The sequence below is a fragment of the Piliocolobus tephrosceles genome, chromosome 4 (genome assembly GCF_002776525.5).
Source record: "Piliocolobus tephrosceles isolate RC106 chromosome 4, ASM277652v3, whole genome shotgun sequence".
Lineage (NCBI taxonomy): Eukaryota > Metazoa > Chordata > Mammalia > Primates > Cercopithecidae > Piliocolobus > Piliocolobus tephrosceles.
Window position 1 is genome coordinate 38,264,763 of NC_045437.1, and position 25,159 is coordinate 38,289,921.

A 25,159-nucleotide genomic window follows, 5' to 3' on the forward strand; every position below is an offset into this window, starting at 1 on the left:
AATATAATATAATATAATATAATATAATATAATATAATATAATATAAGTAATTTAAAAGGTATGATAATGGTACAAAAATAAAATACAGGGCTGGGTGCAGTGGCTCACGCCTGTAATCCCAGCACTTTGGGAGGCCGAGGCAGACGGATCACGAGGTCAGGAGATCGAGAGCATCCTGGCTAACACGGTGAAACCCCGTCTCTACTAAACATACAAAAAAAAAAAATTAGCCGAATGTGGTGGTGGGCGCCTGTAGTCCCAGCTACTCAGGAGGCTGAGGCAGGAGAATGGCGTGAACCTGGGAGGCGGAGTTTGCAGTGAGCTGAGATCATACCACTGCACTCCAGCCTGGGTGACAGAGTGAGACTCCGTCTCGAAAAATATAATAATAAAATAAAATAAAATAAAATAAAATAAAATAAAATAAAATAAAATATAGATGGCTCAAAACAGAGCCATAATATGTATAATCTAAAGATAATAAAAACAGGGAATGCATTGCAATAATTTAAAGAATTGTGAAGAGTGTGTAACAATGTGAGATAATTTTTATGAATGAAACTTGTGAAAAATAATATGATAATTATGGAAAATGCATATACTTATAGATAATGACTGAATGGTCACATAGTATAAGGGAAATAGCTATGGCTGTGGAATTTTTTAAATTTTCTTTAATATATTTTTGATCTCACACACACACACAAACACACACACAATCTGTTGTGCAAGGAAGGAGAAATCAATTGGTGTAAATTCTTCCCAATTCTTTTTAAAAAGGTCAAAGCATATGTCTTAAGAGAAGGGCTCATAGTATCATTAACACAGTTAACTAATAATCTGGTACCAACCTAGTAACATACACATAGAGAGAGACATGCAAATTCATTCTAAGTTTATGAAACAGCAAGTTCTCTTTGTATTCTACCTCTAGACTGGGTTGGTGCCATTTCTTTTTACCCTAGAGAACTAGCAGAGTGGAATAGTTTAGACATAGGTTCTAGAGCCAGACAGTCTAGGATTGGATCTTTCTAGCTGTTAATCACTTAACCTATCTCCCCACTGGTTTCCAGATTCATGAAATGGAGTAAAACTAGTACATGATCCAGGGTTGCTGCAAGAATTCAATGACTTGATATTTTAAAAATACTTACAACAGTGTCCGGCATAGGGGAAGCACTTAGTAAAATGTTAGCAATTGTTATTGATATTATATTTCTTATTTCCTAAAATACAAAGTTTAAAAAGTGATTTGAACCTTGATATAGCTCAGGACAAGGCTATGCTTACAGGAGGAAGATAGAAACAATCCATTTGTTTCTATTCCTAAAGAAAAATACACTTTTTACTGCCCAGATTATCTAGTCTATTAATCTAATTCTTTGAGATCCACTGCGATGACGTTGTAGTGGTAATAAATAAGATACTTCCAGCCGGGCGCGGTGGCTCCAGCCTGTAATCCCAGCACTTTGGGAGGCTGAGGCGGGTGGATCACGAGGTCAGGTGATCGAGACCATCCTGGCTAACACGGTGAAACCCCGTCTCTACTAAAAAATACAAAAAACTAGCCGGGCGAGGTGGCGGGCGCCTCTAGTCCCAGCTACTCGGGAGGCTGAGGCAGGAGAATGGCGTAAACCCGGGAGGCGGAGCTTGCAGTGAGCTGAGATCTGGCCACTGCACTCCAGCCTGGGCGACAGAGCGAAACTCCGTCTCAACAACAACAACAACAAAAAGATACTTCCATAAAATTAGGAAACCGTGTTTAAAATTTACAATGCAAGAAAGTGAACTCATGGAAACTCCTTGAAGTAGATATATTTAAGATAACTCTCAAATATAAGTGAGTACTTATTTTCACATTTTAAAGACCCCAAACCTAGTTTTATTCCCACAAAATAAAAATGTCTATAAACACTGGAAAAGCCATCTGGGGAGCCCAGCACCTCCCCTGCTCTTCAGAAACTGAACTTTTGACCCATCATGAACTTTGGGAAATGACAATAACAAAATATTTTTTTTAAAAAATATTTTAAGTTCAGGGGTTCATATACAGGATTGTTACATAGGTAAATGTGTGTTGTAAGGATTTGTTGAACAGATTATTTCATCACCCAGGTGTAAGCCTAGTACCCAATATTTTTTCCTGATCCTCTTCCTCCTTCCATCCTCCACCCTCTAATATGCCCCAGTGTGTGTGTTCCCCTCTATGATTCCGTGTGTTCTCACCATTTGGCTTGCACTTATAAGTGGTATTGTTTTCATGTGGTATTTTGTTTTCTGTTCCTGTGTTAATTTGCTAAGGATAATTGCCTCCAGCTCCATCCGTGTCCCATCCGTGAATGAGGACATGATCTCTTTCTTTTTTATGGCTGTATAGTATTCTATGGTGTATATGTATCACGTTTTCTTTATCCAGCCTACCATGGATGGGCATTTAGGTGGATTCCATATCTTTGATATTGTGAATAGTGCTGCAAAGAACACACACGTGCATGTATCTTTATAACAATTCATATTTCTTTGGATCTGTACCAGTAATGGGATTGCTGAGTTGAATGGTATTTCTGTCTTTAGGTCTTTGAGGAATCGCCATACTGTCTTCTAAAATGGTTGAAGTAATTTACACTCCCACCAACAGTGTATAAATGTTCTTTTTTCTCCACAACCTACCCAGCATCTGCTATTTTTTGACTTTTTAATAATAAACATTCCGACTGGTGTGAGATGGTATCTTACCGTAGTTTTGGACAATGACAAAATCTAAGCAAGACAGCAGGAGCTGAGTCTGGCTTATATTTTCTGAAATAAGAATCCTATTTTACAATTATGATCTCAATGTTTCCCTAAATTAACATAAATTGATTGGCATGAATATCCTCATTTCTATCTAGAAGGAGGATTTTGTTTTAAACTGTGTAGTTACTTATTAAGTTAAAAGCATGGTTTTGCCTTAATCAGAACAGGTTTTTGTAAAATTATGAGCCTGGTGGAAAACATATTGGCAACTTGAGGTATGCAAAATAATATGGTGGAATGCAAAATAATTGGGAAGAAAATGCATCTGAAAACTAAAGGTGCTTGATGAGAATTTCAAGGCATTGACAAGAGCAATGCTGAAGACAGTACACGCCAAATCAAGAGGGATTAGTGTAGGAGAGAGTGCAAAGTGGAAGTTTTCATGAAAAAAGAAAGTTAGGGGAGGGGGGAGGGGGGAGGGATTGCATTGGGGAGTTATACCTGATATAAATGATGAATTGATGGGTGCTGACGAGTTGATGGGTGCAGCACACCAACATGGCACATGTATACATATGTAACCTGCACGTTATGCACATGTACCCTAGAACTTAAAGTATAATAAAAAAAAAAAAAAAAAGAAAGTTGGAACCAAGCATTAAAGGAAGTGCCAGACCTGGTCTGGCAGAGGGGAAAGTGAAGAAGTAGCAGCAAAAGCACAGCTGTAAAAGGCAGAAATAGAAAGGCCTTATACTTCGTGTAGGGATATGTCTAGAAAAATATTTATTGAAGTGTTAATAGTGGTTTTCTTTAGATAGTAAGATTTTTACCTTTTCTACATTTTCCTGTATTTTAGGAAAAATTTATCATCACATACATCTCATTTTTGATGTATGTGAGAAAATGATGAAGCTATTTACATTCAGGGGAAAAGGTTTATTGTGAATATTTCATTTGGTGGATAAATGGAGGTATAAACACATGGATTAAGAATATAGAATATGCAGTTTCATATTTCCCAGCTCTACTTGTCCAGTCTATGTGACATTTAAACTTTCCCCTCCACGTTTTTTTTTTTTTTTTTTAATTTTAAGCACATACAAAAGTTGAAATTGAAGTTGGAAGTTAGCACCAACATACTACCACCTACATTTTCTAATGGCTAGCATTTTGGATCCTTGGTTTATCACATCTGTCCATTTATCTATTCACCTGTTGTTTTTTGTTTTTTTTTCTTTTTTGATGAGTTTCAAAGTTGCAAACATCAGTACCTTTTATACCAAATTTTAACCACCCCTAGATTCCTTCCACATACACACACACACACACTCAAGACTCATCCACAACCTCCAAGCAGGCTGTTATTCATTTAAATATGACCCCATTTTCCACACCTAGATACTGCTTCCATTCCAAACATGTCCCAAATTACCTGCCCTCCCAGAAGACAAATTTTACCAAACCTTATCCTTGCTCTTTCTATATACCGAGAACTGTATATTTTAAAGCCAAAAGGACACTATCTGATCTGCATCACCAACTCCAATGCTTTCAGGAACAAAGCAGGTAACATAAAAAGTGGGCTTGTGGAAGATAAATCCAGTGGGTCTGATAATGGAGACCAATCCAGCCTCAGTGTGGAGGATGCAACAAGAAGGAAAGAGCTACTCAGAAAACTTGAGAAAACAGAATTTACTGTCAAGGTAAGACTTCCACACTCAACCAGCTAGCTTCAAGGAGCCTTGAATTTTAATCAGTATCTCTCCCTTGTTTCCACTGAGGATCTAGGGCACTTAAAGGTCCAAATTTATTAGAACAGTTAACATAGTAAGTATTCGGTTAAACAGAATCTTTCTTTAATTACAACTATTTATGGGGGCAGTATTTATAGCCATTCAGTTAAATACAGATCTTAGCAATGGAAAAGGTAACACAGATATTACAAATGCAAAAATGTGGTGTGTTTCTATCTAGTTTGTGCAAATCACCTGCCCAAGAAGCCATTCCTCAACTATAGATTGACTACCTGTCTGCAATGAACCCAAAGGATTCACAGTGATCAAAAGGGAGAGCTAGCATCATTTCCCAGGAATGTGTTCGCAGCTCCCCCTGTCTCCTTTTTTTGGTGTATGTGGCTTACAAATTAAAAAGAAGGACTTACCACGTGGAAGGGTAGAATGGTGAGAAAAATGAGAATATTGAAGAGTCAAGGAGTCTAGAATATTACATACCGTTTTTCATGCCGAATTAGCCATCAAAACATAGTTATCCTGTCTGTTTTATGGGAATGCCCTACCTCTCTCCTTGTCCTGCTTATCAAATTAGCTCAGGGTGCTAAGTTTTACATCAGAGAATGGAAACCATCTGCACTAGGCATGGTTGGTAGCTACAGGTGGACTTTGCTTAGAAATCGGAAGCTATGGCAATTTTACCCTCACAGTCTTTTTTGTTGGTTTGCTTGATGATTAAGACATAGTTTGGAAATTCCCTGTCTTCCCCTTCCCTGCCTCCTGGGTGACTAATTTGAGGAGTGTTTATTGCAGCCCTATTGTGTTGGGTAGCTATATTCTGCTATCAAAAAAAGTCCACCCAGCCTGAAATGCTGTATCATGTAGTTGTGGGTACATGTGATAAAATTAATTTCTCTGGTATGAGTGTCCTCTTGTGATAAAGTGAATATAACTACTCTTATTTCAAAGTTGCAACGAGTAAAAGTGCTGGTAGTTCTTTCGGACTGTGTCCATACCTTGAAAAGTCAAATATTTTCATGTAAGTTCAGCCTCCCAAACATCTATGAAAGTGTTTTCACTAGATTTCACCCAAACTATTTCACCTAAATATCTGTTATAGATCAGATTCAGCAGATGTTAATTTCATCTCTATCTCTTTTTACTTCTGCCAGAACTTGCATAAGGGCTGAATTTATTGTCAGCTTATCAGTTTCTGTAGCTCAAATCTGAGTATAGAATATTCTGAACTCAGGTTTAAAATTCCATTAACTAGTTTTAAAAGGCACATAGTAAAATTCTAAAAAATTGTATGAGAAAAGTTAATTTTTACCAATGTTTTTAAATAGCGTGTAACATTTTTTTGGGAAAAAGTGGGACTTATGAAGCAAAACGTCCTAATACGAAAAAAAGAGAAATACCCTTTAAATACATTTTAAAAAGTCTCTCTTCCCAAGATACTTGTTTTGACTTAGGTTCATTTTGCAGGATTTTTTTTTTTTTTTTTTGGCATGTAGAACTTACAAAATACTTCAGAAATATTTTGTGTAGATCTTGCTGTGTGACAGGCATTATACTGAAGATATTCACTTATAAACCCATGCAACTCTTAAAATAAACTTAATAAGTAGGTATAGTGACTTATCCCTTTTTACTATGGAGAAATTGAGACACAGAGAAGGTAAATTGTAATGAGAAGAACTGAAATAGAAATCCAGGAAGTCAAGCTCCAGAAGAGATCACTTTAAACTTTGTTCACTAGAAGTTTACCAATTTTCACTTAGAACTCCAAAACACTGGCATAAGTGATGATCAGAATGGGCTAAACAGTAAATGAGTAACTAAAGCAGACTTTGACCAGATGTTTCAATCATTTGGAGAGTAAAGGAAAAAAAAAAGTACCTGAGCCACCAGGCCAGCCGAATCAAAATCTCTGAGGTTGGCACTCAAACAACTGCATAGTTTAAAATTCAACAGGCAGTTAAAATGGGCAGCCAGGTTGAGGAACACTGATCCAAAGCGTCTTTAGCTATGTCTGAGTTTGGGAGATCTCAAACTTGAGTGTGCATCAGAATCACTGGGAAGGCTTTGTTAATACACAGGTGGCTGGGCCCCACCTCCTTTCTTTTATTATTATTATTATTATTATTATTATTATTATTATTATTATTATACTTTAAGTTCTAGGGTACATGCGCATAACGTGCAGGTTTGTTACATATGTATACTTGTGCCATGTTGGTGTGCTGCACCCATCAACTCATCAGCACCCATCAACTCATCATTTACATCAGGTATAACTGCCCATGCAATCCCTCCCCCCACCCCCATAATAGGCCCTGGTGTGTGATGTTCCCCTTCCCGAGTCCAAGTGATCTCATTGTTCAGTTCCCACCTATGAGTGAGAACATGCGGTGTTTGGTTTTCTGTTCTTGTGATAGTTTGCTGAGAATGATGGTTTCCAGCTGCATCCATGTCCCCACAAAGGACACAAACTCATCCTTTTTTATGGCTGCATAGTTTTCCATGGTGTATATGTGCCACATTTTCTTAATCCAGTCTGTCACTGATGGACATTTGGGTTGATTCCAAGTCTTTGCTATTGTAAATAGTGCTCCAATAAACATACGTGTGCATGTGTCTTTATAGCAGCAGGATTTATAATCCTTTGGGTATATACCCAGTAATGGGATGGGTCATATGGTACTTCTAATTCTAGATCCTTGAGGAATCGCCATACTGTTTTCCATAATGGTTGAACTAGTTTACAATCCCACCAACAGTGTAAAAGTGTTCCTATTTCTCCATATCCTCTCCAGCAACTGTTGTTTCCTGACTTTTTAATGATTGCCATTCTAACTGGTGTGAGATGGTATCTCATTGTGGTTTTGATTTGCATTTCTCTGATGGCCAGCGATGATGAGCATTTTCTCATGTGTCTGTTGGCTGTATGCCTGTCTTCTTTTGAGAAATGTCTGTTCATATTCCTTGCCCACTTTTTGATGGGGTTGTTTGTTTTTTTCTTGTAAATTTGTTTGAGTTCTTTGTAGGTTCTGGATATTAGGCCTTTGTCAGATGAGTAGATTGCAAAAATGTTCTCCCATTCTGTAGGTTGCCTGTTTACTCTGATGGTAGTTTCTTTTGCTGTGCAGAAGCTCTTTAGTTTAATTAGATCCCATTTGTCAATTTTGGCTTTTGTTGCCATTGCTTTTGGTGTTTTAGACTTGAAGTCCTTGCCCATGCCTATGTCCTGAATGGTATTGCCTAGGTTTTCTTCTAGGGTTTTTATGGTATTCGGTCTAACATTTAAGTCTCTAATCCATCTTGAATTAATTTTCGTATAAGGAGTAAGGAAAGGATCCAGTTTCAGCTTTCCACTTATGGCTAGCCAATTTTCCCAGCACCATTTATTAAATAGGGAATCTTTTCCCCATTTCTTGTTTTTCTCAGGTTTGTCAATAGACCAATAGTAGGCTCTGAAATTGAGGCAATAATTAATAGCCTACCAACCAAAAAAAGTCCAGGACCAGATGGATTCACAGCTGAATTGTACCAGAGGTACAAGGAGGAGCTGGTACCATTCCTTCTGAAGCTATTCCAATCAATAGAAAAAGAGGGAATCCTCCCTACCTCATTTTATGAGGCCAACATCATCCTGATACCAAAGCCTGGGAGAGACACAACAAAAAAAGAGAATTTTAGACCAATATCCCTGATGAACATCAATGCCAAAATCCTCAAAAAAATGCTGGCAAACCGAATCCAGCAGCACATCAAGAAGCTTATCCACCATGATCAAGTGGGTTTCATCCCTGGGATGCAAGTGCTGGTTCAACATACGCAAATCAATAAACATAATCCAGCATATAAACAGAACCAAAGGCAAAAACCACATGATTATCTCAATAGATGCAGAAAAGGCCTTTGACAAAATTCAACAATCCTTCATGCTAAAAACTCTCAATAAATTCGGTACTGATGGAACGTATCTCAAAATAATAAGAGCTATTTATGACAAACCCACAGCCAATATCATACTGAATGGGCAAAAACTGGAAAAATTCCCTTTGAAAACTGGCACAAGGCAGGGATGCCCTCTCTCACCACTCCTATTCAACATAGTGTTGGAAGTTCTGGCTAGGGCAATCAGGCAAGAGAAAGAAATAAACGGTATTCAGTTAGGAAAAGAAGAAGTCAAATTGTCCCTGTTTGCAGATGACATGATTGCATACTTAGAAAACCCCATCATCTCAGCCCAAAATCTCCTTAAGCTGATAAGAAATTTCAGCAAAGTCTCAGGATACAAAATTAATGTGCAAAAATCACAAGCATTCTTATACACCAGTAACAGACAAACAGAGAGCTAAATCAGGAATGACCTTCCATTCACAATTGCTTCAAAGAGAATAAAATACCTAGGAATCCACCTTACAAGGGATGTAAAGGACCTCTTCAAGGAGAACTACAAACCACTGCTCAGTGAAATAAAAGAGGACACAAACAAATGGAAGAATATACCATGCTCATGGATAGGAAGAATCAATATTGTGAAAATGGCCATACTGCCCAAGGTAATTTATAGATTCAATGCCATCCCCATCAAGCTACCAATGAGTTTCTTCACAGAATTGGAAAAAACTACTTTAAAGTTCATATGGAACTGAGAAAGACCCCACATTGCCAAGACAATCCTAAGTCAAAAGAACAAAGCTGGAAGTATCATGCTACCTGACTTCAAACTATACTACAAGGCTACAGTAACCAAAACAGCATGGTACTGGTACCAAAACAGAGATATAGACCAATGGAATGGAACAGAGTCCTCAGAAATAATACCACACATCTATAGCCATCTGATCTTTGACAAACTCACCTCCTTTCTTATTTAGCAGGTATTGGGTGCAGCCCAAGAATTTCTATTAAGTTCCCAGGTGATATTGATGTGCTGGTTGGGAGCACACTTTGAGAACCACCATCTTAATAGGTTGGAGTAGGGGTGAAGTGTGGTAATGGAGATCTGGAAGTAACTGGATTAATTCTCCTGGTGTCTCATCAACCCTGATGCTGAAACATTTCCTCTCCTTTGTCGATTTACTCAATACCATTAATCAGAGTTGAAGGGGGAAAAGAGAAATGAAAGATATGAAGCTAGCTGGGTGTGGTGGCTCACACCTGTAACTTCAGCACTTTGGGAGGCCGAGGTAGGCAGATCACCTGAGGTCAGGAGTTTGAGACCAGACTGGCCAACATAGTGAAACTCCATTTCTACTAAAAATACAAAAATTATGTGGGCATGGTAGTGCATGTCTGTGATCCCAGCTACTTGGGAGGCTGAGGCAGGAGAATCATTTGAACCCAGGAGGCAGAGGTTGCAGTGAGCTGAGATCGTGCCACTGCATTCCAGCCTGGGTGACAGAGCAAGACCCTGTGTCAAAAGCAAAAGAAAACAAAACAAAACAGAAGCAGAAGATATGAAGCTAAAGGAAAATGCAGGAAAAGAGATAGAGGAGAGGGATCAACTTCTGGTCAGTAAATGAAAGCTTGTGGCTCTCTCACTGACTTAGCACATGTCAGTGATAGATTAAATATAAAATGAAAAACTTTTTAAAGACAGCAACACTTAAGAAGATAAAGCTTTCTATTTTAGAAAGAGAGCAGAAGCACAAGGCAATGAGTGAGACTGGAAGACTGAAGAGGTGGCTGTTGGTTCAGGGTATGGAAGGGTTTGTTAATCTAGCTTTTATAGCATAGGGTCCCTCTGTGAAACCAAGGGCAGTAAGAGACTGTTTTTCCCTCCTCAGCAACATGAAAGGGGACTAAGTGGTATGTTGCTGAGATTGTGTTGGTATAAACCAGTGATGCTCAACTAGGGGGTTGAGGATTTTGACCCCTCACACCACCATGGGCCATTCTATCACATCTGAAAATGCTTTGAGTTGTCACATGGGAGGATGCAGAGGTGCTACTGCTATCTAGATGGTAGAGACCAGAGATGCTACTAAACATCTAACCATGAACAAAAGTGCTGAAGTCCAACTATATCTAGCTGGTAGAGACCAGAGATGCTGCTAATAATTCTCCAGTGCACAAAAGTACAGGAAACCCAGTTCCAGAACAAGAAACCCTGGACTAAGTACAGCACAGCACCAGGAGCTAGGCCAGGAGACCAGTTGACTTAGTAACGGGTATGCGAAATGTCCAGAATTACTGTGTGCCTGAATCATCCAGATGCTCATATAGATCTGACTCTGGGCTGGAGTCCTCAGGAAGAAGCAGTACAGATAAGTACAGCATGAGAGAAAGTGGAGTGAAGGCAGGTAGAAAGAAAACTAACCAACCAATCAACAACACCTCCTTGAAATTTGTCTACAACATGAAATTCCGTAACACAGGAAGGAAACTATTAATGAGAAAGAGAACTCAACAAAATCAACCATGAAATATAGGGTTATATCAATTAAATTAAAACAATAGAACAATCTGAAAAGGACTCTAAGAATTTAGGATCCATCAAGAAATAATAGAATACTATCCAAAACAGAATATAAGAATATTTAAAACAAAAACAGGCACATATTAGGCAGGAATGTGGGAGAAAAGAGAAACAATTCCAAAAATTGGAAATACAAACTTTATCATTAAAACAACAACTCAAGAAATAGGATAAAATCTGCATTGGACACTGTAGATAGGGTGAGCAACTTTCCTGGTCTGTCTGGAACTCAAAGGTTTCTAGGACATGCGACAGTGCTAAAACTGGGAAAATGCTGGACACACTGGGACAGTTGGTGACCCTCAACACATAGGAAAAAAAAGAGTAGTGAATGGAAAGATGAAGCTGATAAACGGATTTAAGATTCATCAAAGAGAGACATAGAGATAAAAAGTTTGGAAGAGCAATTAAAATCATGGAGAATAGGTGATCAGAGACTAACTTTAATAGGAACTTTAGACAAAAAGCATAGGAAGGAGGAAATGATAAAGTAATGGTTTTTGAAAAGATAATGGCGAGAATTTTAAAGAATTGAAGAAAGCCATTAGGCTTTAGATCAGAGGTTGACAACTATAGCTTGTTGGGTAAATCCAGCCTGACATCCATTTTTATAAATAAAATTTTATTGGCGCACAGCCACACCCATTTATGTATACATTGTCTATGGCTGCTTTCATGTTATGATAGTAGAGTTCAATATCTGTGACAGATACCATAGGGCCTGCAAAGCCTAAAACATTTACTACTGGGCTCTTTAGAGAAAATATTCTTAGCCTCCTGTTTTAAACTGATACTATGAGTACCAAGCGGGATAAGTAAAAATAAATTCACATCTCTATGAAGCATAGTAAAAGCTCAGAACATAAATACATATTTTAAAGGGGGTGACAATGTCAAATACAAAGAATGACAATTGGATTTGAAAGCACACTTCCACTGGCAACAAAAGAACTAAGAAGCCAATCAAGTTAAGCCTGTAAAGTGGTGAGGTAAAGTAACTATATATTTAGAATATTTATAGTCAGCTCAACTATTATTTAAGAGTGATGTCAAAATGAAGTTCTCAGTTATATGAAGACCTATACTGTATACGTAGTAGTATATAATATCTCTGTTCTTCCAAATTGATGATGTTATTTGACATGACCCTGAATGCATGGGGATTATACATCCTTATAAATTCTGCCCTGTTTAACTGAGATATGTCCATATGACTTACTTTGGCCAATTAAGTGTAAGTGACAGTAACGTTCATTTCCTCCAAGCAGAAGTTTTAAGAACCAGAAATAGGGTTGAAGGATTATATTCAATGGACAATTAGCCTATATTAAGATCCTGGTTGTGTTTGGGTAATAAGAGAAGTATTGAGTAATCTTAGAGATCGTTAGACAGCAATCACGGGAACAGAAAACCAAACACCGCATGTTTTCACACATGAGTGGGAGTTGAACAATGAGAACACATGGACACAGGGAGGGGAACATCACACACCAGGGCCTCTTGGGAGATGGGCGGCGAGGGGAGGGAACTTAGAGGATGGGTCAATAGTTGCAGCAAACCACCATGGCACACATGTACCTATGTGACAAACCTGCACATTCTGCACATGTATCTAGGAACTTAAAGTAAAATTAAAAAAAAAAAAGAATGGGAATCGATTAACACACACGCAGACACACACACACAAGAAAGGAATTGTTAGACAGCAGGCAAGAGTTACGTGTAACTGTGCAAGAAGATATATGAATCCAGAGCAAAAGAGCATAATTAAGAAACAATGAGGCTGGGCGCAGTGGCTCATGCCTGTACTCCCAGCACTTTGGGAGGCCAAGGCAGGTGGATAACTTGAGGTCAGGAGTTCCAGACCAGCCTGGCCAACGTGGGGAAACCCCATTTCTACTAAAAATATAAAAATTAGCCAAGTGTGGTGGCGCACGCCTGTAATTCCAGCTACTAGGGAGGCTGAAGTAGGAGAACCACTTGAACCCAGGAGGCAGAGGTTGCAGTGAGCTGAGCTCGTGCTACTGCACTCCAGTCTGGGCAATGGGGAAAGATTCTGTCTCAACAACAACAACCAAAAAAAAAAAAAAAAAAAAAGAAGAAGAAGAAGAAGAAGAAACAATGATAAACATGGAATTTTATGAACTATATTGATCCCTGTAACAGAGTTGGAAGCCCGGAAGCAGAGTCCCACAAAGACGGGAAATGGACATGTGGCAGAGGATGCATTCGAAAGTGATGCGGGAAAAGAACAAGCTAACATAAATAATACTGCAACCACTGGTTATCCATATCAGCTAATATTAGATGCCTGCCTTGCATCACAAATATAAATGGTATCCTTATGATTAAAGACTTCAACAAGAAAATAGAGTCTTAAAAACACGAGCCCTTCAAGGAAAAATTAGAAAAATGACTTTAATATTTAAGGGATAGGGATTAATTTCCTTAAAAGGACATCAAAAACAGAAATAATAAAGACTCATTTTAAAATTTGACAACATTAAAATTTAAAACTTCTGTATTAAAAAGAGACACCAAAAGTAAAGTTAAAAAGAATCCATAGACTGGGAGAACAAAATTTGCAATGCTTGTAATTGACAGGATTAATGCCTAGAACATATAAGAAATTCATCTAAATCAACATAAAAAAATAATCTGTAAAAAATGAATGAAACACATGAGAGATAATTTACAGAAGAGTTTGCTGGAATGGCCATTAAACTTGTGAAAACATGTTTCATCTCAGTTATAATCAGAAAAATTAAAATTAAACAATAATGAAGTACAATTTTACATGTAACAAATGGTCAAAACTCTATCAATAAATATGACAATGTCAAATTTTAGGAATGATGCAGAGAAATGGCAACTTTTGTACAAGGCTGGTGGGAGGTAAATCATTACAATGACCTTAAAGAGCAAGTTGCTAATGTTAGATAAACTTGAAGGTTCTCATACCCTCTATGCCAAGGGATGTTCATCTACCACTGTTTGAAATTGAAAATAATGGCAACAAATCAAATGTTGGAGAATAGATGAGTAAATTACAATAGAATTACACAGCAATTCAACAGATTGAATGTGTCCAAAGGGATATTCTTGAAAAAAACCCAATGTAGAGTGAAAGAAGGCAAATTTAGCAGAAATCATGAAAATAATCTGGGCAAAACAATACTATATGTTTGGGGATATTATATATTTTATGGATACACACAGATAAAATATAAGCATAAAACCATGGCTGGGAAGGTTATTCTGAAAGGCACTTTTAAAATAGTTGTTTCTCTGCTGTGGGAAGGAGGGACATAGAACTGGAAAAGGGCAGAAAGGGACTTTAATTTTCTCTTCTTTAGTTTTAAAATAGATGCCAGAATGGTAATATACATTAATTGTAGGTGGTGAGTATGTGAACATGTGTTGTATTATATGTTTCATAATATTTTAAAAAGAGAAGGACATGAGAGAAAAGAAAGGGCAGATGGAATGGAGTCCTAGAATTGGGGAAGTGATACTGAAGTTGCCAAATCAAGAACTGGAACCCCATGCCTACTCACTTCAAGAGCAAGGGTGCCACGAGTTTAGTGTATCCTAACACATGCTCTAAGAAGTGGCTCACATCTCCTCCTAGATGCACTGATGTGTTATATGAGGGCAAGATACCAGCTAGAATTTGAGCCTCTTATCCTTGGCTTAAAACTAACTTGTCATAGTACAGGATTTTTTTTTTTTTAACACAATGGGATAGATCTTGTTGCAGAAGGTAGGTGTCCTCTTTTGCACAAGGGGAGGATATAAGCAGGCCAGGGATGGCGACACGGGAGTGTGTGGAGTGATATTAGTCTATCACTCAGGACTATGATTAGCCTCCACGGCTTACCTAAGAGAAAAAAAAAAATCACCTCTCTAATTGAAGGAAGTGGATTGGAACTCCAGCCCTCACAGAGAACCTTCTAACTCAGTTTCCATATTCTCAGATTTCCCTGGAACACCAGTTCTCAGTTGGGTCTTCCATCGCGGCCGAGTAGGTTATTTATTTTCACATCTCAGGACCTGCTCCCCTCAGAAACTCTGTACTTACTCTCTAACTTGCATGTAGTCAAATTTGGGTCACATTTTTGAGGGAGAACAGGAACAAAGCCAATATTTAAGGCCCAAGCCAGGATCAAGGCTATCTGGAGAGGATGCATGTCCCTTCAGATAGCGGAGGCTGCAGTGACCCAAGATTGCGCCGTTGCACTCCAGCCTGGGCAACGAGAGCAAAACTGTCTCAAAAATAAATAAATAAAAGAAATGCACATTTCCAGACCCCATCCCTCACCCTCCAGGTGATTCTCATTATTGCTAAAGTTTGAGAACCACTACCCTAAGTGTAAGCCATGGGGAGCCTGGACACCATGTGTTGTTCACCCTGCATTCCCATGACTAGCAGAGTGCAGACTTGAAATAGGAGCTCAAATAACCTTTGCTGAATGAATGAGTGACAGTGCGATTTTACCATACTCCTTTCAGGAGCTCCTCGTGTAGCTTGAAAACTGGATGAAAGGAGCAATGCAGACCAAAAACCCCAAACACAATTTTTACTTTATTGTTTTCTGACCTAAGTTTTATGCATAAAATACAAAAAAAAATTGTACATGAATAGAACATCTATTTCTCCATTTCTTCCAGAAAATTCTACAATTTAAAATGTACCTAAAAATACTTGCCAAGTAAACAAGTGTCATTCTATTGTTTTCATTTTAGACCTGTAAAAGGGAGGTGGTCTAAGGCTATAGATTAAGTCAATTTCCACAGGGGCAGATAAAGTAGAAGTCTATTGCCTCTTCTCCCACTTCTAAAATCTAGAATCACACTATGAATAAGGATGTAGGGGAACGCCTAAGCCAACTCTGTACCTTTACTGAGCCTCTTGAAAGAGAGCTGAAGAGATAGGGTCAAGATGCCACAGGGAGAAATGGGAAGGTTGAGCTGGAACCCAGCATCCCTTGCTAGGTTGGAAGATGAGCCCAGTGTCGTGTGTCCAATGCCCATCAATCTTAATATCTAATGTGTCTTATCTTCATAAAACACCAAGTGCCTTTGTGCTTCATTCCCACACATTTCCAAAGTTTCCTTACCAATAAATTACAGGGAAAGGGCAATAAAAGGTGAATTTCCTTATAACCACTTGTCCCCTTTTGGCTTGATCCCTTCCTGGACAGTTCAGGAAGTCGGGGAGGTGGGGATTGGTCACAGTGGTGACACAGCAGATGAGCTTGGGGTGGGGAAGGGAGTTATGTAGTCATTAAACCCCCCTTTCTGGATCCTGGGATGAAGAACCACAAAACCAGGCATTCCTTCAGTTTCTCATCCCAGTGGCCTCTACAACATTTCAATAAAGTGAGCATTCTGAAAGTAGGAAAACTCATAGTGACCATAGCAGAAGCAGCCATGACAGCTGATCCTCAAGCCTCTCAGACACGGTCACCAGCTTGAGGATGGGCCCCGCACACCCCTAAAGGCCAGTCCTGGGCTTTTCTTTGACTACCAGCTTGTCTTCCTAGGTATCTACTTTTTCTGAGATGTAACAAAATGTAGAGGAGCTCAGGCTCTGAGAACAGATAGAATTGTGCTGAAATTCCAGGCCCAACAATATTCAGTAGCTGTGTGGTTGTGAGAAAATTACTTACTCTCCACAAGACTCAGTTTATTCAACTAGAAAATAGGGAGAATAGGAATAACTATTTGCAGGAATTGTTAGAGGAATTTAATGAGATAGTGTATGTCAGGGCTTAGCAATACTAACTGCCAGTATCACTCTCCTCCTGCATTCACTAGGAGTTTCTATGCTTACTTTGGAAACTATTTATTTGGGGCTGAAATACAGAAATCTAACATCTATCCAGTGTCTGGCATGTGCCTGTACTGTCACAGGTGCTTTATAATTGCAGTCTTACTCTCCACAACAATGCTGTGGAATAGCTATCATCACCATCATCATCATCATCATCACCATCATCATCATCACATCATCATCATCATCACCATCATTATCATCATCACCATCATCATCATCACCATCATTGGATGAGGAAACAATCCCAAAGCTTAAGTGACTTATGGAAAACAACTAGTAAGCACAACCAATCAACAAGCAGCCAGGAATATGGCCTGTTGACTGTATCTGATCTCTTTCAAGGAGAAAAAATGGAATTTTTCCTTTCTTTAATATGCTACATGGCTTTCTGCCACTTGTTGCAGAATGTCAGCAGCAATGTTAGGGAGAAAGGAATTAAGGGGAAGTAACTTAATTTTGAAGTATAACCTTTTCATGCTACAAAAATAGGCATGACTATACAAAGATAGGCATGTATATGCCATAATTGCACTGGGAAATTCACTTACTATGCCATTATATAGTAAGAAACTTAAAGTACGCTGCTTAACAACAAGGTAACTTGTGTTAGAAGTTTTAAATATATGTAGGTTTTCACCTGGTTACTATGCTAATGTTATGTCAATGCAAAATAATCAGACAAAATATATAAAAAATGCTTGTGACAGTCTTGTCTATATTACTGTAAGGAAAGAAAAAGAGACAACTGAAATGTCCAACTCTATGGAACTGATTAAAACAAATTGTGGACTACTACACAGTTATTAAAAATGATGTATCATTAAAAAATTACATTGTAACTCCCATATTATTAAAGATATTTTAAATAAAATGTGAGGAAACGGTTCATAAAATATGATAACACTTATAAAATTACATTTATAAAATATGTATTTAAAATGATGACATTCTCGAAGGATCTGTACTAACCTGGTGATTGTCCCTTAGGTGATAAAATTATAGAACATGCTTATTGTTCCCTCCCTCCCTTCCTTCCTTCCTTCCTTCCTTCCTCCTCTCTCTCTCTCTCTCTCGTCTATACAGGGCTGCCCGGGTTGGAGTGTGGTGACATGATCATTCATCACTGCCTCCTTGAACTCCTGAACTCAAATAATCCTCCTGCCTCAGCCTCCCTAGTAGGTGGGACCACAGGCATGCACCACTAGGCCTGGCTGGTTTATTTATTTATTTATTTACTCAATTTTTTATAGAGATGACATCTTGCTTTGTTGCCCAGGCTGGTCTTGAACTCCTCAACTAATCCTCCCACTTTGACCTCCCAAAGAATTGGGATTACAAGCATAAGCCACAGTGCCTGACCATTATCATATTTCTAAGAAGTTTATCTATATTTCTAAGATAATTTTTTGAGAAGTATGTGTTACTTTTTTTTTTCTTTTTGAGATGGAATTTTGCTCTTGTTGCCCAGGCTAGAGTGCAATGGCACGATCTGGGCCCACTGCAACCTCCATCTCCCAGGTTCAAGCGATTCTCCTGCTTAGCCTCCCAAGTAGCTGGGATTACAGACATGCGCCACTATGCCCAGCTAATTTTGTATTTTTAGTAGAGACGGGGTTTCATCATCTTGGTCAGGCAGGTCTCAAACTCCTGACCTCAGGTGATCTGCCTGCTTCGGCCTCCCAAAGTGCTGGGATTACAGGTGTGAGCCACTACACCCAGCCATGTTACTTTTATTATAAGAAAACAATAATCTTTTAAAAAATCATTACTCATGTATCATACCAAATACATGCTATCCAGTTAAACTTCCCTTTTTCCTGCTGTTATCTTGTTTCACCGAAGAAAATCCAAATAGCACTTTGTAAATCACAGCACTCTCGTTTAAGGTCAAGCTGTTTTCTTTTCTATTTTATTTTATTTTATTTATTTATTTTTTGAGATGGAGTCTGGCTCTGTGGTCCAGGCTAGAGCGCAGTGGCGCAGTTTCGGCTCACTGCAAGCTCTACCTCTCGGGTTCAGGCCATTCTCCTGCCTCAGCCTCCCAAGTGGCTGGGACTACAGGCGCCCATGACCACGCCCGGCTAATTTTTTGGATTTTTAGTAGAGGCGAGGTTTCACCGTGTTAGCTAATATGTTCTCAATCTCCTGACTTCGTGATCCGCCCGCCTCAGCCTCCAAAGTGCTGGCATTACAGGCGTGAGCCACCGCGCCCGGCCAAGGTCAAGCTGCTTTCTAGGAATCCCGGAACTAAAGACCCAATTTGGAAAAACAGAGGGATTTATAAGTCTCACTCCCACCTGAGCCAGAGACTGTCTTCTACAGGCGTTGCCGCAGGCAGGGTCATGCGCTAACATTTCCTCCACCGTTTACTCCCCTTCTCAAGACTCAGCGACTTGCTCTCTATGGCTCTTCCTTCTTCCTCTCTCCCCCATGGCAAGATTACGCTCTCTGACCTCTACGCTTTCCCTATCCTAACTCGAGGTGCTTCCAGATAATACACAGTAACATCAACACACATCATTGAATGATCCCTTTATTCTCCCTGTTCCAATGTCTGCAATGCACAATCTCCAATTGAGCAAGCACAGGAGTCATCGTCTCAACTCCTATCTTCTCACTGGGGGCTGACAAAAGGAGGGTATCCTCTCCGTAACAAGAGAAGGGATAACAAATTTCCAGTCTTCTGGGGGCTGGGGAATAGTAGACAAAGATAGAAAATTGACTCTCTTCTATATTCTGAGAACATATGAACACCACATATATTTTGGGAGCCCTCTTTTTTTTTTTTCAAAGAAATAATGGAAAATTATGAAGGAGAATATTACTGCTATAGTTCAGCTATGTTTTGGGTTAAAATAGCACTGGGAACTCACTCACCATTTTAAGTGTGCTCCAAATAATGACTTCTCATTAATTTTGGGAACACAATCTGTCCTTTAGGTTAAGACCAGACTTTGTTTGTGTCTCTTAATTTAAAAAAAAAAAAAAAAGCATTTTCAAACAAAAGAGGTCCGTTTGTAAAATCTACTGTGTTATCAAAATGGCAGTCACCATCAGCAATATTTCCCAACATTCACCACTGGAATCCTTTCCTGGGATCCAAACTGCTCATAACAGGAAGCTTGACTAAATTATTGGGGCTGGCACCAAGCTATCCTAAGAGGCAAAGACAAAGAATGCATGTTTTCTTTCTGCAAGGCAGTGCTCTTCCCCTATTCTGAAGGCTGGAATCAAAAAAAGGGAACTCTTGAAGCCATGTCTCTCAACTGGCATGAACAATACTCAGCAGCTTCATCAGCACAAGGAACAAGTGGCCAAGCAAAATCCCAAAGGCTGGAAGGACCTGACTGTGAAGTACTCTCAACCCTGTCTGTTCTATGCAGAGAAGTGTAGCACATTTGCCAGGAGACCAGAGAGAGTTATAAAACCTGTTACTTACCATTTTTATTGAAAAGAGTTGATGTGCCTGGAACACAATAACCCCGAAGATGATGCAGCTTTGATAGTGAATGTGCAAGTTAGCTATGCAGAGTGTACTTCCTTTTCTGAGCTGTGTGGTCTGTCCAGCTTTCACACATTGATATGTGAGGCTACGTTTGCATGTTATCTCAACCCTCAGAGCATTTGTATAGCTAGTCAGGTTTATCTTGTTATTATTTTTCAATAATACAGGAACAGGTCTAGGTGTAGCTTTGAAGACTGAAAAATTGACACAAAACTTTTTAGAAGTAGCTAGATATTAAATTTTGCTATACATTATTAACCTGTTTTATATAACTTCTATATTTTTGGATGTGTGTGTGTGCTTGTGTGTGTGTGTATGTCTCTCCATCTCTCTCTTATCTATGAAGGACTCACACCAAAATGTGAATCGCGTTTGACTTGAGTGGATATATTACTACAAATAATTCTTTTTTTGTACTTTTTGGACTTTTTCAAGTTTTCTATCCTGGGTATATAGCACTTGTGTAAAAACGTAACTATAATCATTATTAAAAAGAACAAAAGTATCACGAAAATTTTAATGAACAACTCCAATTATATTTAAATTCACATTATCAGTATTTAAATGAGGGAAATACTCATAAGCTTATCATAGAATGCCATTCATTTCCCTAAAAAAAAGAGTACAGCTCAATCTAGGTTCATGTATTAATTTTGGGGTAATATTTGTTAGTATCAGATGCTAAGGGCATAGTATTTGATCCCAAGTAGATTTTCCAGTCATCCATGTACCTCTCTGAACACATTCTGATATACAGATTTGGACCCTTTAATTGGAATATATGGCCTCCTACTAAACTAAGTTCAAGGGTAGAAGGTCATCTTTGTTTTCCATGACAAAGGAAAGGCATGATTCCTTTTTTGGTGGTTGCAAATTTCTAGATCTTGTTTTAAGTATTAGAGGGCTTATTTAGTGTAAGGTCACCAAATTTCTATACATGATGCTGAACAAACACTAATTAATCCTATATCCGTACAAAATCCTTTTTCAAAAAAGATGTTACCTGTTATTTATTCCTTAAAATATAAATGTTTTCAAAATTAAGATATAATTAGAAATACAGATTCACAGGACAGGCAAAAAACCAGGGCAACGGTTGAGTTCCAGAAGTAGAAACTGATATTGTCCTGAAAACTTCACATATTTTAAAGAGGGGTGTGAGGCATGGTCAGAATCTGGTGGATGGTCAGGAATCTGAAATTGCACAGTATCTTACACATGATAAATGCTTAATGAATGAATAGAGGAGGAAGATGAAAGCAAGAGTAAGGTATGGGAGCCAGGCATACTTTTAAGTATAACACATTTTCCAGAATGTTTTGAAACAGAGACATTCTTTACCTTCACTAGAAAGCCTCTTATCTACTACTGTCTGTTAGAATACAGACCATCAAAGTGCAGATACAGCTTTGTAAAGAGAAATCACTGTAAAGCCTTTACCCTCTCTTTACAGAGGGTAAAGAGAATCACTCTAAAGCAGTGGTTCTCAGCCTGGCTGCACATTAAAATCACCTGGGATGTTTTAAGTCTCAGCTCCCAGGCTTCACACCAGGTTATTATATGAAAATCTGGGATTGAAACTCAGGCATCAGTATATTTCACAGCTCACCATGTGATTCCAAGGTATGTGCATGTTTGAGAGCCTTTGACCTAAAAGAAGGAGCAGGTGACTCATACTACCAAGATAGTGAACAGATCACCAGGCCAGCCTTATGGGTAGAAATAATCGTGACACTCTGACACTGTTTACTACTAAGTTAATCAACATGTTTTCCCCATGTACTACATAAGAATTCCTTAATCAGGCCGGGCGTGGTGGCTCATGCCTGTAATCCCAGCACTTTGGGAGGCCAAGATGGGTGGATCATGAGGTCAGGAGATCGAGATCATCCTGGCTAACATGGTGAAACCCCGTCTCTGCTAAAAAGTACAAAAAACTAGCCGGGCGAGATGGCGGGCGCCTGTAGTTCCAGCTACTCCGGAGGCTGAGGCAGGAGAATGGTGTGAACCTGGGAGGCGGAGCTTGTAGTGAGTTGAGATTGTGCCACTGCACTCCAACTTGGGCGACAGAGCGAGATTCTGTCTCAAAAAAAAAAAAAAAAAAGAATTACTTAATCTTTGTCATTCTACAATTTGCTCTCTATACCAGTAAGTTGGACACAAATTACATGATAAACAGGAATCTAGCAATTATTCAGTTAACTGTAATTTGTTGGGTAAGTCTCTGGTTAAGAGAACTTTGAATTTCAATTCATCCATCTGAATTGCATTTCAATTTGTGCTTATTTCCAAATGCAGATTAAGGTAATTTTTAGTTATTATTGAAATAAATTCAGTGGTCTTTCAAACACATATATTTAAGAAAAGTTTTTTTGGCTAAGAAAAAAAAGTTAAGAGTTGAAGCTCCCAACTATAACTTGTAGTCCACAAGTATATTTTCATATTTAGTTTTTAAGGCATAATCATGTTATTTTAAAAATATATGTCAAACATTATATATGTGAGTATATCTCCTGTGAAGCCAAACCTCAGTACATAAGTTCCTGAGCAGGAAGATGAAACAGGAAATGCAACAAAGATGACAGAGCACATAGTGATACCATCTAAAAATGGTAAACCTATGTTTTCGCAGTATGCGCATTGCAATTACTCCTGCTAGTAGAAGGGAGAAGCAGCTTAGAGAATGCAAAAGTAGTTATAATTCTTTAAATGCTGGGGCATACACTCTCTTTTCATATATTTTTATTTTAGAAAACAGTTTTTGTTCAGGCAGTGGTGCAATGAATGAGTCTGCCCCTTCAGTACTCACTGAAGGCGGTGGCTAGGTGGAGACTGTGAGGTCTAGAAGCATGAGGCGGCCAGGGAAAACCAACTGCATTTTTAAAAGTCAACTTGCAAGTAGATAAAGGAGAGAGCACTAATAAAATTTGAGTAATATCAATGATCATTATTGAGAGGCATTGTCAGTGTTTTATCTATTAGGCCTTTTTTTTTTTTTTTTTGAGACGGAGTCTCGCTCTGTCCCCCAGGCTAGAGTACAGTGGCACGATCTCAGCTCACTGCAACCTCTGCCCCCCAGGTTCAAGCAATTCTCCTGCCTCAGCTTCCTGAGTAACTGAGATTACAGGCACATGCTACCACACCTGGCTAATTTTTGTATTTTCAGTAGAGATGGGGTTTCACCATCTTGGCCAGGCTGGTCTTGAACTCCTGACCTCACGATCCACCCGCATTGGCCTCCCAAAGTGCCGGGATTACAGGTATTAGGCTTTAAAAGAAGTATGGTTAAAATTGTTAGCATAGAAGATTAGAAATGGTTATAAACTCTGATACATTTTCTTTTTTATAACCTGAATGTCTAACATTTTAGACAAGAAACAAGTAGCCATCTACTCTACGTGCCCAACACTAATGTGCCTGGCTAAGACCCCTGAGATAGAACAGAGGAATGTCAAATCTCACCTTTTCCAGGGAGACTTCTCTGCTGCTAGCTCACTGATCTCCCCCTTTTTCTGGAAGCCTGCAGGCCACACTACAAAATTAAGCTCTTTTAATATGTTTGTCCTTTATGGTTCTCTAATTGTATTGGGTGTATTAGGTTTGGCTACTCAACTAGATTGGAAACTGCTCCAATGAGAATTAATTTTCATACTTCCTTTTCTCACTCTGAGGTCCTAGGTCAGCTTTTTTTAAAACACTTTTTCTTTTTTTTTTTTTTTTTTTGGCTCATGAGTTCCTCAGATGGAAGTAACGTTTGTTTTGTACACTGATTCTGCATGTACAACCTTCCTTGAAGCCCATCATTTATAGGAAGCTGTAAGGGAAACTTTGGCTAAAATATTGCCAGCCACTAAGAGATGGTCACTACGGTGCTGCTCTTTGATCATGAAATTAAAGCAAACTTACAAGCAGATTCATAAAAATTCAAGGAAATTCAGTCTCCCTGTTTGGCTAGATATGAAATAGCAACTGGGAAGTAGCAGGAAAAAGCAGAATAAGAACAGGCATGCTTAAGAAGGCTATGCAGGAGGAAGTGGGGACTTCCTTGATTTGGGTTATTTCTCTTTCACTTTTTGTTTTAAAAACAAAGCGAACTTTTTCACTCCTGTACTTTCTACTTTTAATGAAAGGCGGTCTTAACTCTTCAGAACATCAGTGCTCTGGAAGAAATGGGTTATTAATCAACTTACTTTTGATTAAAAGGAGAGTTTCCGCCACATTTTAATGGAATGAGTAGATTGTATTGAAACTCAAGAAAAGAAGGGAGCATTTGTCTTTACAATTTAAACCCAATCCCAGGTGAATGTTTACTACTGTAAAAATAATCTACTAAAACAGGATAATGAAAACATTAATGTAGACTTCACTTAAGGAGTTTTTTTTTTTTTTTTTTTTTTTTTTTGTCAAACCAGTTAACCTGGAGAGCAAAGAGACAAAGAACAAAGCTTATGGAAGAATTCTAGGTTATATATTACCTTGCTGTTTTTTTTTCTAATTTTGTCCATTATTTGTATCACACCCTCTTTTTGGGTCTTTGAGAATGCATGAACTCTGTTGGTCTATTGGGTCCTGCTGTTTTCTTTTCATGATTTCTCACCTCTTTTGTCCTCGCATATGTTTCACAGAAGCAGAATCTAAGTCCTAATCCCTTTTTGCCTCAATGGGTCTGATCCAAGACAAGATTTAACTGACACACACACTCATGGGGTTGCTTATTGTTTTTGCCATTTTGTTAAATGATGATTTGCTCTTTAATGAATAAAATAAAGAAAAGGTCCCACATCAAAAGTGGATCTATTTTTCATTTTTTCTCCTTCCTTCCTTCCTTCCTTCCTTCCTTCCTTCCTTCCTTCCTTCC

At 38.6% G+C, this 25,159-nt stretch overlaps 1 protein-coding gene across 2 annotated transcripts in view; it reads right to left on the minus strand.

The window, feature by feature from the left end:
• The window catches only part of FYB1 (FYN binding protein 1), a 170,300-nt gene extending 149,932 nt beyond the window's left edge, over positions 1-20,368 (minus strand). Inside the window, exon 1 of one of the 2 annotated variants that reach the window (XM_023216469.2) lies at positions 20,236-20,368. In XM_023216469.2, coding sequence (XP_023072237.2) covers positions 20,236-20,238 — 3 coding nt within the window. In that variant the 5' untranslated portion in view covers positions 20,239-20,368. The remainder of the gene's footprint in view (positions 1-20,235) is intronic. The other variant, XM_023216471.2, reaches the window with a different exon arrangement.
• Positions 20,369-25,159: the final 4,791 nt, after the last annotated feature.